The 15,107-nt window shown below is 55.6% G+C and overlaps 1 protein-coding gene and 2 long non-coding RNA genes across 8 annotated transcripts in view; 2 read left to right on the top strand and 1 right to left on the bottom strand.

The window, feature by feature from the left end:
* Window positions 1–510: 510 nt before the first annotated feature.
* On the bottom strand, window positions 511–15,054 carry LSR (lipolysis stimulated lipoprotein receptor). Of its 5 annotated transcripts, none has more exons than XM_067720198.1 (10): window positions 14,920–15,054; window positions 13,396–13,740; window positions 8,178–8,297; window positions 5,980–6,036; window positions 5,279–5,425; window positions 2,061–2,213; window positions 1,865–1,924; window positions 1,633–1,764; window positions 742–1,376; window positions 511–647 (listed from the first exon to the last, which is right to left on the bottom strand). In XM_067720198.1, the coding sequence occupies exons 1-10, from the start codon at window positions 15,029–15,031 to the stop codon at window positions 612–614; spliced, it is 1,797 nt and encodes a 598-aa protein (XP_067576299.1). In that variant the 5' UTR covers window positions 15,032–15,054; the 3' UTR covers window positions 511–611. The 5 variants fall into 5 exon arrangements, with proteins under 5 accessions (XP_067576299.1, XP_067576298.1, XP_067576301.1 ...); XM_067720197.1 differs by having other exon boundaries at window positions 13,396–13,790; window positions 14,920–15,049; XM_067720200.1 differs by lacking the exon at window positions 5,980–6,036.
* On the top strand, window positions 588–4,655 carry LOC137215306 (uncharacterized). The gene is made up of 3 exons (XR_010939240.1): window positions 588–723; window positions 2,537–2,608; window positions 3,487–4,655. It is a non-coding gene; the product is annotated as an uncharacterized lncRNA (long non-coding RNA).
* LOC137215311 (uncharacterized) overlaps window positions 14,937–15,107 on the top strand; it is a 29,390-nt gene continuing 29,219 nt past the window's right edge. For both annotated transcript variants that reach the window (XR_010939248.1, XR_010939247.1), the window contains exon 1: window positions 14,937–15,073. This is a non-coding gene — a long non-coding RNA (uncharacterized lncRNA). The remainder of the gene's footprint in view (window positions 15,074–15,107) is intronic.

The raw sequence follows: 15,107 nt of genomic DNA on the forward strand, positions 1-15,107 counted from the left end.
CCCGGGTGTCGGCGGGGCGCGAGGTCGCCGTCGCCGCCAGCGCGGCCGCCGCCCCGGCACCCGCCGGCGGGCCGCCCGAGTGGAACGCGGGCCCGGATGGAACGCCGGGGAACCCGGAGGAGGGGCTCTGGTCGCCGGGAACGAGGCAGGCGGCGGGGTTTGGAGACAGAAAAGTAGGTCGGGGGCGGGGGGGAAGAGTGGATGGGGTGGAAGGGGAGAGGAGCGCGCACGCGCGCCCCCGGCGGCCGCGCTGTGGTGCGCGAAGGCGGGGGCCCGAGGCGCATGCGCACGTCTGGGCGGGTCCGGGGGCGCGCACGCAGGGCGGGGCGGAGCCAGCGTGGGGCACGTATTCCTGGCCGCCGAGAGACGGAGAAGGCAGAGCTGGTCCTTTCCTCCTGGGTCGGGACGCAAGTCCCAAGAGAGAACTGGACATGAGGCCTTTTGCAGACACACACAGCAGCTGTCCGGGCTCCCCACCTCGCGCAGCAAAACAAACGCTTTCCTCCAGACTTAGGACTTGTGATCATAAGTTTTATTAGTCTTAGGAGGAGAATATCAATAATTCATCAAATTTAAAAAAAAGTACAAAAGTTACATACAAAACGCTGAGATCAGACGACTAAACTTTCCCGACTCAGGCCCAAGTTCTGCAAGGGAAAAAGAAAGAAGGATGTGAGCTGGGGAGGACAGGAGAAGAGGGTCCAGGAAGGCTCTTAGAGCCAGGTAGGGCCGTTCACTCACCTTCTTAAGCCTCCGCTCCCGTGAGGCCTGGGAGTCAGTCTCAGAGTAAGGGGGAGGCGCTGGAGGGTAGTAGGCTTCCTCTTCTTCCTCCCTGTAAGGTCTCCTTCTCTCCGCTGGCCCCTTTTTCCGCAAGGCCTCTTCTAGTAGCTGCCCATCATATTGGGGGTCCCCAGACCTGGAGCCATCACCTGGAGGGTCCCGGGAGGGGTGGTAGCGGGCCCTAGGGTCAGCATGAGGGCGGCCTCTAGACCTGAAGTCATCATAGTAGGGATCCCGGGAGTGTGGGAAGTGCCTTGAGTCATCTTGGTCTTGGTCTTGGTCGTAGAGGTCATCACGGCTGCGACTTCGGGGGGGTGCACAGGCCCGGCCTCTCCTCCCACCACTTGGGGGAGACCTCCCTGATTCAGCGGAGCCCAGCCGGGCGAGGTCATCTAGAGCATCCACAGAACGGGCTCGGGGCCGCCCGGCCCCCCAGCCACTCCCTGGCCGGTCCAGGGGGGGCTCTTGTTCCCACCTCCTCGAACTCCGGGGGGAGTGGTGACCCCACTCCTCATCCCGGATCGGGGTGAGGGCAGGGCCCCGGGAAGGCCGGGATCTCCAGTCGTCCTCATGGAGGGAGGTGACTTCACTCATGGCTGTGGGAAGGAAGGTGTCACTGGTGGGAGGAGGTCAGGACCTAATGTCAGGAGCCCTGTGGTCCAGCAATGTCACCCACTTGGCTCATATACTCTCAAGGGGGCCCTAGGCTTTTCATCTATTTAGTGATGATCGTACACTTCACTGTGGCCATGGTAGGGAATGAGGGATTGTGTCCAGGATTTGGAGCAGGTATCAGGGAGTCATGTTTCCCCCAACCCCCGCAAGAATCCCTCAGACCCCAAGGCTCCTCACCTCGCTCTACACGGCCATTTGGGGGACCAGGTCGAGAAGAGTCAAAGTTGGCCAGCTCCTTCTCCATGTAGTACAGGACCCGCATGGAGTCGTCCTGCTGGTTGGCCTGAATCCTATAGCCACTACGGATTTCTGGGGACAGGAGTTGGAGGTGATCAGTTCCGGGAGGTTGGATGCTGACCCAGCCCCCTCCCCTATAGGCATGTCCAACCTCATAAGGATTGGTTCTCACCAGAGGTCACGTTGCTGTCTGTGTCACGAAGCAGGGGTACCTGGGAGCTGTGGCCACCAACTGGGGGAGACTGGCTGTCAGGAGGAAAACCCTGCATTCCCAGCCCCCAAGCCCCCCTTCCAGCCCCAGACCCCTTAGTGGCCAAATACCCAGCCTAGCCCCTGCCCCAGCTGCTCCTGGCTCCCCCCGACCTCACCTGAGCTATTCCTGTCGAAGTCTCCAGAGTACCCGTTGTACAGAGGGCCCATGGGAATCATGGCTGGGGTCTTGGCAGGGGAGAGGTGGGCATAGGTGCTGGGGGCGTAGATGCTTGGGACGCCTGAGGTGGCAGCTTTGCCTGCAGCATACACTGGGGAGGACACGCATAGCATGAGAAGGCCCCCAGGGGCCACATGCCTTCTTCCCACCCCACCTCCCCCCGCCACCCCACCTCCCGCCACCCCAGGCTGAGGAGCTTCCCTAGGTGCTTGGTTGGTTTCTGCAGGGTCCCTGAGGTTAGGGGACATCAGCTTCATGGAGTCCACACCTCCTGTGCCATGCCTCACAGAAGTTTCAGGATGGGGGGGGTGCATATTGGCAGCCGGCGGCCCCGATCTGGTAGGCCAGTATGTTTTAGACAGTTTGATGGTTTGCCAACATCTGACAAGGTTTTACATCAAACTCTCCTGCCAGCTTATCACAAGATGCGGCCACCCTGGACCTGCATTCCTACAGAGCAACAGGGGCAGAGGCGCCCTATAGCCGGTAAACAAGTATTCCCTTTGGCAGCTGAGCCCTTGCTCTAGAAAAATGGATCATCTTGCAGGGGGAATCCCATGCCTACTCCCCTCTCACGCCTGCCCCGTCCTCCGCACAGGGTCTTGCAGACCCAAAGGTGATGGGACTCAGTCTGAGGCAGGATCTTGGGAGCCTCAGCGTTCACTTGCCTCAGCGAAGCAGCAAAGCGTCTCCTCTAGTGTTTCCCACTTGGGGGCCGCACCCACCCCGCCCCCGCCTGGTTCTAGGCTTGACAGCTCAAGGGCAAATCCTCCTCCTCTCCCTGCCACCTTCCTCCCCAGGCAAGAGGTTGGGTTCTGGTGGCTGCTTTGAGGCAAAAGTCATGGGCCTGGGCAAGTCACTTCCTCCCCGGGACTCCAACAGGAAGATGGAGTGGGGAGATGGGCTCAGAAAGCTCCCTTCACCTCTGATTCAGTTGGGAGGCAGAAGGCTCAGTGCTCAGCCCCACCCCACCCAGCCCTGAAGAAGCCCTTCGGCGGCTCAGCTGATGTGCCCTTTTATAATTAACTGTGGGAGCTGCTGCTCCAGGACAGCTCAGCAGGACTGTGGCTGTGACAGAAACGACAGGGCCTCCGGCAGGGAGTTAATGGGACCTCACTTTGGGGTAACAGGGTCTCAGGATGGAGGAAATGGGGCCCTGGGCCTGGCATTTGCAGTCCTGGTCCCAGCCTTAGTTAGTGGGGTAACTGCGAACTTGTTTGCAGCCCTTGAGGATTCCACGCGACCTGTGAAATGACCAACACCCACTGCCCGAGCAATAAGCAAGAAGCTCTCACTACAAATGACGAGAGGGAGAGGGGATGGCCAGCACGGGCCTCCAGAGAGCAGTGGATTTCTTTTTTCAGGGCCGCGATGAAGCAGGTTGCCCACCGCTGAGTTCAGTGACCGTAAAGGTAGCCAGCATGGATTGAGGTGCGGCCCCGTGCTGGGCCTGCGTACACAGTGCTCCCTTGATGCTCACGACGCCCCCGTGACGGCAGGACCTTGCAGAGAAGGAAACCAGCTGCTCGCCTGAGGTCACGTGGTGTGAGTGGCAGGGCTGTGATTTACCAACGCTGACAGCAGCAAGGTCCAACAGCCAGTGGGCGGGGAACACTCTATGTTGGCCAAGCCCCGCAGTTCATGCGGGACACACCAGTTCTCCGGATCCCAACTCACCCTGTACAGCGGGCTCTACCATGGCCCCATTTTACAGAGGAGGAAACTGGGGCTGAGAGGGGAGGTCATTCACTGGGCTTCCCAACAGGTAAGGTGTCCAGCCAGGACTCAAACCTCTACCTGCCCAAGCTTGCAACGACTGCCTATGATTTTACCTGGACCGTGTTACACTGCAGTTATGGCACGTGGAAGCCTTAAATATATGGATGCCAACACACAGCCATCTGAGCTACATGGGTAATTCTTTCCACCACCTTGGCCTAGAAATCAGCGGGTGCCAGGAGAGGGGCAGGTCCGTCCCTCTTTTGGTCTCCCATAGTCTAGGTGCTCCTAACACGTAAAGTTATTTATTTCTATCTACCAACATCATCTGTTCATCAAGTAAAGATACGGTGCACTTGACAATGATGAAGGAACAGGTGAGGTGTCCTCACTAAGAACTAGTAGGGAAGTGTGCTTTCATGGCCCACTTTCAATACAAGGAACAAAAGAGCAGGTATGTCTGAATATAAGAAAGTAGCCAGTGTAAACTTCCATGTCAGAGTTGATGAAAATAGTCATGCGAACTTCCCAACAACTGAGTGCAGAGGTGCTGGTTCACCCAGATGCTCTCTGGAAGGGAACCGGCAGTGCTGAGGTCCCTGAGGAAGGGGAACGGGGCAGCTAGAGGAGGGAGACTCTCTCTTCCTTTCCACCCCTGTTTTGTTTGCTGCTTCTCCCTCCATCTCTGGTCCCACATCTAATCCCAGGCCTGCAGGTGCCCACTCTGAGGCACTGGATGTGTCCTTAAACGGCATCCGTGAGAAATCCGGAGTGCTTGTGTGGATGTGGGTTGTTAAAAGATGCTTGAATTTGCTGGGGCTGTCAACCTTGTTTGGTTTCTCACCTTTTTCACTTAGATTTTGTTTTTATTTTTTTATTTTTTTGGCCACCCCGCGTGTCATGTGGGATGTTAGTTCCCCAACCAGGGATCAAACATGTGCCCCCGGCAGTGGAAGCGTGGAGTCTTAACCACTGGACCACCAGGGAAGTCCCCAAGATTCTGTTTTTAAAGGGAGTTTTACTTTCCGGTGAATAATGTTTTGTACTATTTGAATTTTTTTTTTTTTTTACCACGTGCATAAATTATACTTTCAAAAGCAAAGACTCAAAATAAATGAAAGGTGAAAAATAAGTGAAGAGCTGAAGTATGTAAATGATAATCTAAAACAGCAGGTCCTCCTTGGCCCACTTTCTCCCAAATTGCTCCCCTTAAAACCTCCAGACCGGGACTTCCCTGGTGGTCCAGTGGTTAAGACTTTGCCTTCCAATGCACGGAGCGCGGGTCGCGGAGCTGAGGACCCACATGCCTCAGGGCCAAAAACCTCCAGACCGGTGAGTGGCACCGTCCCGGGAGGCAGGCAGACGGCCACCTCCTCTCCTTGGACTCAGGAGGGAGGCCAAGCGGGGGCGGACAGGCGAGGGGCGAGGGACACTTACGGGCCTCTGGGCAGCAGCACTTTTCGGGGCAGCAGGGGCACCTGACGTAACAGCAGCAGGTGTGGGGGCAACACTGACACCAGCAGATGCCCAGCAGGAGGAAGACAAGGAAGGCAGCCAGGCAGACCACGACCACGAACAGCCAGTCTGCGGAGAGACAAGAGCCGGCCCTGAGCTGGGAGGCCGGGGAGGGCACAGGGATGCGGGCACCGGGGGCAGTGCGGAGTGAGGGTGGAGCAGGGGCCGTCTGCAGAGCTCTCCGGGAAGCTGCAGCCCTCGCTGGAGTCTCTGCGCCAGGGGCTGGGGCGCAGCTGCAGAGGGACGCCCGCTCCTCTACATCACGGGCCGGCCCCAAAGTTAGGGAGCTCGCCCCAGGCTCATCTGGACGAGGCAGTGAACACAAGGCGACCCGGCCAGAGCAAGATAGGCTGTAGCCTTGAGAGAGGACAGAGAGCCAGCTGCCCAGATCCCGACCCCCAGAAGGGCACTGCAGGCACCAGTCACAGGAGCCCCCTGCCTACACCCCAGGCCCCTCGTCAGCCAGCCCAGCCCACCCCACGGCCCAGAGCCAGGTCACTAGATGCGCCGGAGTCGGAGTCAGGCGGCGTTTTTAGTGGGGTCTGAGCGAGCGGCGTTTAGGGCGGGGGAGAGTACTCGGACAGAAGCGGTAAGTGGTACATGGGGGACTCCACCCGCCCTACCTTCCATGGGCCCCGCCTGAAAACCGGGTAAGAGCTCAGCCACCCCAGAGGTCCTGCCTGGAGGGACAAAAGAGAGACAGATTATGCTGCCCCTGCCCTGAAGCCCAGCTCCGGGGTCATCAGGGTGGAGGTATGCCCTGCAGAAGAGGTGGGGTCGGTGGACTAGCAGGGTCCGAGCATGTGGTTCCTCCCCCATCCCCCCATCCTATGTGGGTGCTGTTTTCCAGAAGATTTCCATCACGTAATTCACTCACTCTCTCCCGCCATGGGGGATTCTATTGCCCAGAAGGGTTCCAGGATGTATCCCATGGGTTCTGAAGGATCGACCTTAGTTTGGGATTCCATCTCTTCCACACACACAGGTCCTATTGCCCCAAAGGGTTCCATCCCAGGTGAGAGGGGCAGTCCCTGTTCCACCAGGCACAAGAGGCACAGTAATGCTAGGGCCCATAGAAATGTTTTATTTTAAAATCTGAAGAAAAAAATACGACAATACTGAATATATAACAATGACTTGTCTTTATAACAACACAATCATAAAATGTGTTTTTTTAATCCAGAGGACGAGGCCCTTGAAGGCGAAAGTGCCTACAACCCATAAAAGTCACAGTATGGCCCTGGTTCTCTGCCCACCGGGGTCCCCTACGCAAGCTTCATGGCACAGCTAGTGTCTCGTTTAGGTGCCGCCCGGCACTCTGTGCCCCGCGAGTGCTGTATCTCAGGGGCATCGACACACCTGGCTGTACACCAACAAAGCTCTATTCAGAGCTCAGCACCCCATGCCACATGCCCCCAGGAGAAGGTTCTAGCATATAAACCAGCGGTTCTCAAAGTGTGGTCCTGTCTGGGAGGCCAAGCCGCTCTCCTGATGACACTAAGCCATCGTTTGCCCTCCTCACTCTCCTTCGCCAGCGCTCTCCTGATGACACTAAGCCATCGTTTGCCCTCCTCACTCTCCTTCGCCAGCGCTCTCCTGGTAACACTAAGCCATCGTTTGCCCTCCTCACTCTCCTTCGCCAGCGCTCTCCTGATGACACTAAGCCATCGTTTGCCCTCCTCACTCTCCTTCGCCAGCGCTCTCCTGATGACACTAAGCCATCGTTTGCCCTCCTCACTCTCCTTCGCCAGCGCTCTCCTGGTAACACTAAGCCATCGTTTGCCCTCCTCACTCTCCTTCGCCAGTAGAGGTGCAGGCAGGGGAGCTTTCCACAGGCTCCGTCACATGTGATGATGTCATGTGCTCTGATGGTAATCGACTGTGTGCTTGTGTGCCGGATTCAATTTATAATATGTTAAACAACTATAAATATAACCCACAGAAACGTAAACAAAATTTCTTTGAGCTCCTCAATAATCTTCTACGTGGGTCCTGTGACTAAACTTGAGACCTGCTGATGTAGATTGTGCATTTTACCAAAGAACACACAGATTTCTCTGGGTCACTGGTGCATGCATTCTGTCACCCAGACATGAACTCTGTTGCATGATCTGAGCACCCTGGGGCGTGCTCCCCCATCCTGTGCTCGTGCACACGTGCGTTACCTTGCATCATGCATGTGATGATGGCAACATCTCACATAGAGCACACACCACGCGAGACTGTATGTGTCGGCTGAGAACAGAGCATCTGGCCAACGGCAGCATCCCTTCCACACATGGCGGGGGGGTGGGGGCTCACAGCCGGGCGGAGGCTGCTGGCGGGTACCCCAGCCTGCCCCTGAGCTTGTAGAGGCAGCCGAGCTTAAGGGGAGCAATAACTACACAAGCCACACAGTGCCATCCCAGCAGGGCAGAGGGCCGGCTTCCCGTGCTCTGGCAAGGGACTCCGGGGTGAGAGGTGGCTCTGGGGGTGGGGCAGAAGCCTCCTCTCAATTATATACGCCATCAACCCTCCTCGCTCACTGCCCATCAACTCTAACCGTTTCTGTATTTTTAAAAACGGAGACTGGGAAGAGGTAGAGTCCCCATTTCTCTCCACTCTTAGTTCTGGCTCTGGTTTATTTGAAATGTTGTGGCGGGCGAGGGGTCCCTACCCTGCCTGGGGTGCAGGGTACAAATGAGCCCAAGTGACTGGTGGTGCTGTGAGGGGAGAACAGAGCAGACGACAGAGCCCAGAGAGTGAGCCGGAGGGCAGAGAGCAGATACAGCAGTGGCAGAAGAAGCCCCCGACCCTGTCCCTCAGGGCCCAGCCCACTCACCGAGGACGATGAGCTCTGCGTAGGCCTCGTTGTTCCCCTGGAGGTCCTGGGCTGAGACCACGGAGCAGTAGTACACACCGCTGTCCCCCCAAGCCGTCTGTTCAAAGGTCAGGTCAGCATCTGCGTCAGGAGGAGACGCGTGAGGGCACCTCGGGGGAGGGGTGCCTGATGCCCGCAGCCCCTGCCATGAGCACATGGGGAAGGGGGCTGCAGACAGACGAGTGAAAATTGAATCACTCATACCAAGGGTGCTCTACCTTTTAGGCTTGGTTCTAAACACTTAATGCGGGGAATTTCAAGAAGGTTGTCAGATGGCGCTGTTACCTTCCCTGTCTTGTAGAGAAAAGAAAGAGGTCTGGTGAAATTACTGATGAGCTGTACAATTGTGGCAAAAACTGGGGTGGTGGGGCTGGGACGGTCTGACTCCAGAGCCAACACTTCAGACTTACGCCTTCCTCTGTCGCATGTCCCAAAGCAAAAGTCGACTCCCCAAGACACGACCCACCACAGAGCCTAGTGCAGACCCAGGGGCCTGGGGCCTGGATAAGGAAGCAAAGATAAACAGGCCAGATTCCAGGAATCAGGAGTCACGCAGGCATGAGAAGGCGGGGATGTGAGGGAGAGACTTAGACTAGTCTCTTAGACTAGTTCCCTCGTCCTCCGGCCACCATTGGCACCCCGCTTCCAGGTCAGGCCCAGGGCTTGGGGACGCTCTGTGAAGCAGCCCGGGGCAAGGAGCCTGTTAATTACACCAGAAAAGAAAGTGTTTCGGCACATCCAGTTTCCTCTCTGCTCCTCAGGCCCTAATTAGTTAAATCCCTCCAGCCATTCACCAGGGCAGGACAGGGTGTGAGATGGGGCTGCGGGGCAACTCCACCTTAGGCCCCCCGGGAGGACAGGAGGTAGGAACAGGCCAGAGACAGCACCCCCAGAGGCCCACAGCCTTTCTCCCCAGCTGCTCTGGCTCCCTCAGACCTGCCTACCACCTTGCCCCACGGACCCCTGCCCTTCCCCAGGACAGTTCCGAGGGCAGCCACTGCGTGCGCCCCAGTCCACAGCACCTGGGCATCAGTCAACTGCCAAAGGAACGAAAGACCCGGAGCCTCCTTCATTCTTCGGAAGGAAGCCCTCACATCCATAGAAAAACCTCCTCTCGATGTCTATCTACACCATTCCAATCGCCTCACCCTGGCTCACAAGGCCCTTGCAGTGACACACGGCCACTGGTCACCACACCAGCCTCATCCCCCCAACTCTCCCTCACTCACTAGACTCCAGACACACTGGCCGCCTCACTGTCCCCCCACGTGCTGGGCTCACAACTGCCTCAGCCTGCACTCCTGCTGTTCCCTCTGCCTGGCTCTGTGTTCACAGACCCTCGGGGGGCTGGTTCCATCCTGCTGGCACAGCTCCCCTGCCAGACTGCCTAATTGTATCAGCCAGCTTAGGGGCTGACTGGCCATGATCCCATCTCCAGGAGGAAGCGGGCTCCAGGCAAGCAGAGCCTGGTCTGTCCTGGTCGCTGCTGAGTCCTCCGGGGCCTGGCCAGGATCTGGGAACGAACCCCTTCCCTCCGCATGCTGACCTTCCTTAGTGCTCTGGGCATGTGGCTATATCCGAATAGGCGCCCGATAGTCATTCAATATGCGACACACGATTACTGAATGCATCTGATGATGTTCCAGGCAGTAAGTGAGGCACCTGGTGGACTGAAGAGCAACGGTTCTCAAAGTGGGATCCGTGGGACCCAGGGTTCCGCCAGGCCTTTGCAGGGGATCCCTGAGGTCAAAGTTATTTTCATAATAATCGTAAGATATTTGCCTTTTTCACTTAATCTCATGAGTGTAGTGCAGAGCTTTCCAGAGGCTGCACGTGTGTGTTATCACAATACATCGAACGCAGAAGCAGCTTTGAGAAGCCAGCTTCTATTCAGCCAGACTCTGAGATGTGCAAAAACATAAAATCAATGCCATACATTTTCATTAGAGTTTTTCATTTGGAAAATACGGTTATTTTTTCATAAAAGTATGTTATTTATACTAATCTATAGTTTATTATCATCATTTAAAAAAGTTTTTTATCTTCTCAGTATATTTTTTCATAAAAGTATGTTATTTATACTAATCTATAGAGTTCATTATCATCATAAAAAAATTTTTTTATCTTCTCAGTTTTCTAGCTGTAAAAACAAAGCTCTTTGAGGACCTCAGTAATTAAGAGTGTAAGGAGGCCCTAAGACCCACACGTTTGAGAACCACTGCTGTAGAGGACAGGTATGAACCCCTGCCCTTACACGGCTCAGATCCTAACTGGGAAAGAGTGACAAATAAAAAATTTAAACATATCGAGGATCAGATGGTGATAGCAGTAATAGAAGGCAGACAGGAAGTGCCTCTGTTGTAGAGGTGGGGACCGTGCAGAGTTTAAGTGACCCGAAAGGTAGGGTGACCCTGGGCGCAGACACTCCTTCGTGGTCACGTATCCAGCCCCCAGTTATTGATCTCTTACTATGTGCTGGGTCCCTCTGCCTATGTTCTTTCATGGAATTATCCTAAAACTCTAACCTACATTCTCCCAAATCCTCCAGATTCTCCATAACACCCTCTTGGCCCATCATTTTTTCCACTTGTATCTTTAAATCAGACTCTAAAAATGCCTCTCCAAAACCAGAACCCAAGAGGAGGGCCCCGCCCAAAGCTGGAGGGGGGCGGGAAGGCAGCCCCTAGGCCAGCAAGAGCTCCTAGGCCAGAAGCTAAACTCTGGGCTCCTGCGGGCCGGATCTGGGTCTCAATGCGTTTTGTTTGGCCTGCACAATGTTTTCAAAACCCATGAAAAATACCACTTTCCGGCTTCTTTTGATCAGTTCTAAGGCCTGGGCCCACCTCCTTCCTGCAAGGCGCACCCTGTTCCCAGTCTATGTCTGGTCCTGACATCACCTGGGCTGGGCATTGCTCTAATTGTTTTAGGTGCAAGGAGAAAATGCCGGGCCTCCACTTGGGAACAGGAGCTGGGCTTTCCTCCACCTCCCTGGGCCTCTAATTCCTCATCTGCACACAGCAGAGGCGGCCCTGGTGATCTCAGGAGGGGTCCCATGAGCTCTCAGGTCCAGTGCTACTGAGTTGGGGGCACATGGGCCCCAAGCAGCCTGAAGAGGTAGAAACAGGGCCCCAATCCAGGCGCCCACATCACCCAAAGGACGGAAGAACGGAAGGGGAAGCGGGACCCACCCAAGCTGAGGGACACTGCTCTGGTTTTCCCAGGATGACTTTCACTTTTAAAACCTGGGCTGTTGGTGACCCTAGGAATTCCAAAGAGAACTCTGCTTTTCTCCATCCTCAAGGCTGAAATGGAGGAAGCTCCCATGGCTACTGGGCTTCCTGAAAGGACATACACACAATGGATGTTTACAAATCATGGCCTATATCAAACATGGGCCCAGGTCAAGGCAACTTGAAAGACCTGGGCCTGTGGGGCCTCTGGAGCAGGAAGAATCTGCCCCAGATAGAGCCTGAAGGTCACTTGAGTTCTGGACTCAGCAAATGGGGCACAGTTCCAGCCAGTCTTCAAGGGCACTCTCAGGACTGAAGCTGTCCTGACAGGGCTGTCCGGTCATAACCTGGTCCAGGCTGGAGAAGTCCCTGGATTATGGGGTAGGGGCCTACGCAGGTTGAACCCGCAAGAAGCCGTTTATCCACAAGAACAGGAGGAGGCTTTGGGCTCGCTGCCCGTGGAAATTCAGAGCCAGCAGGGCCAGTCCCTCCCCAAAACAAGACTGACACGCTGGGTCCCTGCCCATGGTCTAGACAGAGGGTGGGGAGGACTGTGTTCCAAGGTCTGGTCTCTTGGAGTTGGTAAAGGGATGCCCCCTTCCCTCCTCGGCCCCCATGCCCATGATTGAAGCTCTAATCCTTGTTGAAGCAGGTGAGCCTTCGTCCCTCACCCACTGCTGCCCATCACCCTCCTCCCTGACGGCTAGATTCTTTAGGGCACAGTCCCAGTTCCTCTTCACATCATATCTGCAGCGGTTTTGAGGGGTGAGCCCCGAGTCATTATCACATATCACCCAGGTCTGTTTTCTTTGTAGCACTTTGCAGGACTCTCTGAAATTCTCTTACTCCTTCTTTATCTGCTTGTTTGTTGCCTGTCTCATCCCACGAGAACATCACCTCCTTGAGGACAGGGATCTTGGCTGCCCTGATCACCCCTGTAGCCCCAGCACTGGTTACCATAGCTTCTGGCACTTAGAAGATGTCCCATAAATACCAAATAAATGGATGAATGAATGAACGGCTTCCCCACTGCCCTTTACCCGGTTCCAACAGGCACCTCCTATCAGCAGCTAGCATTATGGTGAAGGACAAGGGTTCTCAGTGCTGCCTGATTCAAATCCCAGCTCCAGCCCTTCACTGGCTGTGCACCAAGACAAGCTACTTTATCTCTCTGTGCCTCAGCTGTCCTGAGTGTAAAATGTGGGCATAAAGCACCTGGCAAGTTGTAGGCTTTCTCCATTAAAATCCCTCACCCCTTCGGTTCTCTCCTGTTACCTCCTCAGTGAGTTCTTTGCTGAACTCCCTGGGCAAGCAAAGGGGTTATTAGCTTGAAGACTAGACCCAAAGTGTCTGACTTAGACTCCCACCAGCTGTGTGACCTTGTGCAAGTCACTTGACCTCTCTGGGTCTCTGTAAAATGACAATAACAGAATCTACACACTCAATTATTGTGGTCTAAATGAGTTAATCCATGTCAAACTGGATTAGAGCCCGGCACACAGGAGGCTCTTTAAGAGTTGTTACTTATATAAATTCTACTTATTATTGCTGATGCTACTAGTATTATTATAGAACCCCGCCTCTCTCTCCATTACCCACTTTTCTTTATCTTCAAGCACTTGATAGTATGTGTTGTGTTTATCTTATTTGTCTCCCTCACTGGAATTCAAGCTCCAGGAGGGAAGGGATTTGATGATTTTGTTTACTGCTGTATATCCAAGGCCTCAAACGGTGCCTGGTATATGTTAGGTGCTCAATAAACCTTTGCTGTTAAATAAAGGAATGGACGGATGGGTAGAAGAAAGGATCCCTCCCTCTGTCAATCCTTTCAGACACTGGCGCTGACGAACTTCCAGGTGGGGACTCCAGGTTGGACATGAGGAAGCCAGCACCACCACCCAGTCCAGCCCCAGCCCACCCCCTGCCTCCCCCCTCCCCACCCCACGTACTTCCTGTGATGGTGATCCTCCGGCCCTGGTAGTAGTCTCCCAGGGTCACGGCATTGCCCTGTTTGGTGGCCACAACCCTGACGGTGCGCACGCTGTCCTGGCACTCCACGTAGGGGTTGTAGCCCGGATTACCAGCCGCCAGCTGGGCGTTAAGCTGGTTGTCAACACTGGCTGGGGAGAAGGCGTCAGCAAGGCGGTCCCGGCAGAAAGACTTGTACTTCCAGATCACGATGGGCGCCATGGGGGTCGTGGTCGACTGGTAGGAGCAGGGCAGGGTCACGGGTTGGAATAGGATCACCACGTGGTAGGGGTCTGTCACAGTCACCTGGATGGCGCTGGCAGGGGCTGAGGGCAAGGAGAGTCAGCAGAGGGACCGCTGTGAGCTCAAGGAGGTGCTTCAGCAGGAAGGAGCAACATTACTTGTCACCAGCTTGACATTTACAAGTGTACGGTTTTACAAAGCGCCTGGCACACATTGTTCCTTAATCCCCAAGACCGGTGAGATAGCTCCGATAATCATGCCCATTTTACAGACCCAGGGGGCTGAAGCGGCCGGTGCAAGGTCACATTGGCCAGATTTCTTGGAACATCCTGTCCACCCCTCTTCCCAGAGTGTGACCTCGGGACCGCCCTTGCCCCCTCTTCCCTTGCCCATTCTGTCATGGAAAGGGCCTCTCTGTGGCCCGTGCAGGCAAGCCCAAATGGCCCCCCACAAAGCCCACAGTGCTCAAGGCCCCCCTTCAAAAACAACCACCAAGTGTTCCAAGTTACTCCGGGTTCTGTGAATTTGGAGGGGGGGATTTTGGAGTTGTTTGGACTGCTTTGCATACAATGGTTAAAGCCCCCCTGTAATGTCTCCACCAGCCTCCCACCTCAGCCCACCCAAAAGCATCTCAAATGAACACGCCCAAAGTGCCTGCTGAAAAGTAAAGTACCTCTGATACCCCCACCCAAACAAACATCAGATCCAGCAGAAGATGGTTTCCAAACAAGTCCTTGAGTCCCTTCCACCAGACTCCTACGCACAGATACTTCGGACATGGTTGGGTTGGGGGGTGGGGAGTTTCCAATACCGCACCCACCCAATGCCTGGGCGCTGTTTCTTGATCTCTCCCCCTAGGAATCTTCTACTCCAACGCTCAAGTGCCTTCTCCCCGTTACCCCAAGACTTAGAAATCTCGGCGGGCTACCGAGTCCTCATCCCGGCCTTTCCCAGTGATCGGTGGTCCTTCACCCCTACCCCACAAAGGGTCCCATTCTCCTTGCCGCTCCCGGATTCGCTGTCCCGGGAGTTTCACTTCCTGCTATCTCTGAACAAGGGCGGGGGAGCGCTCTCAGGCACGAATAGAGAATTCCTCTCTGGCACACAAGGGATCTCCGGAGACTTGGGGATCAGGAGGTCTTAGTCTCTGCGCTCCCCCTCCCCCAGTTCTCCTGCCTCCTGGGCAGTGGAGAACTCCATCCATCGCCCTTCTACAGTGCCCTCCCGCCGTTCCGCGGCACCAGGGACCCCGCTCTCCGTACCTGTGCACAAGGTGCTGAGAAAGAGCCACACGAAGACGACAGTACCCCAGCCCGGGGTGGCCGGGCAGGAGCCCAGCCGCCCCCAGAAGGGCCGGCGGGCCAAAGGCGCCATCTCGCTGGTCTGGGCGAGTTGGGCCCGAGCGTCCCCTCCCAGGTACCCGGAGGGTAGGGGGCGCGGCGTGCACCAA

Source organism: Pseudorca crassidens, chromosome 20 (genome assembly GCF_039906515.1).
Source record: "Pseudorca crassidens isolate mPseCra1 chromosome 20, mPseCra1.hap1, whole genome shotgun sequence".
Taxonomy (NCBI): Eukaryota; Metazoa; Chordata; class Mammalia; order Artiodactyla; family Delphinidae; genus Pseudorca; species Pseudorca crassidens.

Coding starts and splice junctions, on each gene's coding strand:
- LSR (XM_067720198.1), bottom strand. CDS start 15,031: ATGGCGCCTTTGGCCCGCCGGCCCTTCTGGGGGCGGCTGGGCTCCTGC. Junction 1,925..2,060: donor CTTCGACAGGAATAGCTCAG/GTGAGGTCGGGG, acceptor AGTCTCCCCCAG/TTGGTGGCCACAGCTCCCAG. Junction 1,765..1,864: donor AGACAGCAACGTGACCTCTG/GTGAGAACCAAT, acceptor TCCTGTCCCCAG/AAATCCGTAGTGGCTATAGG.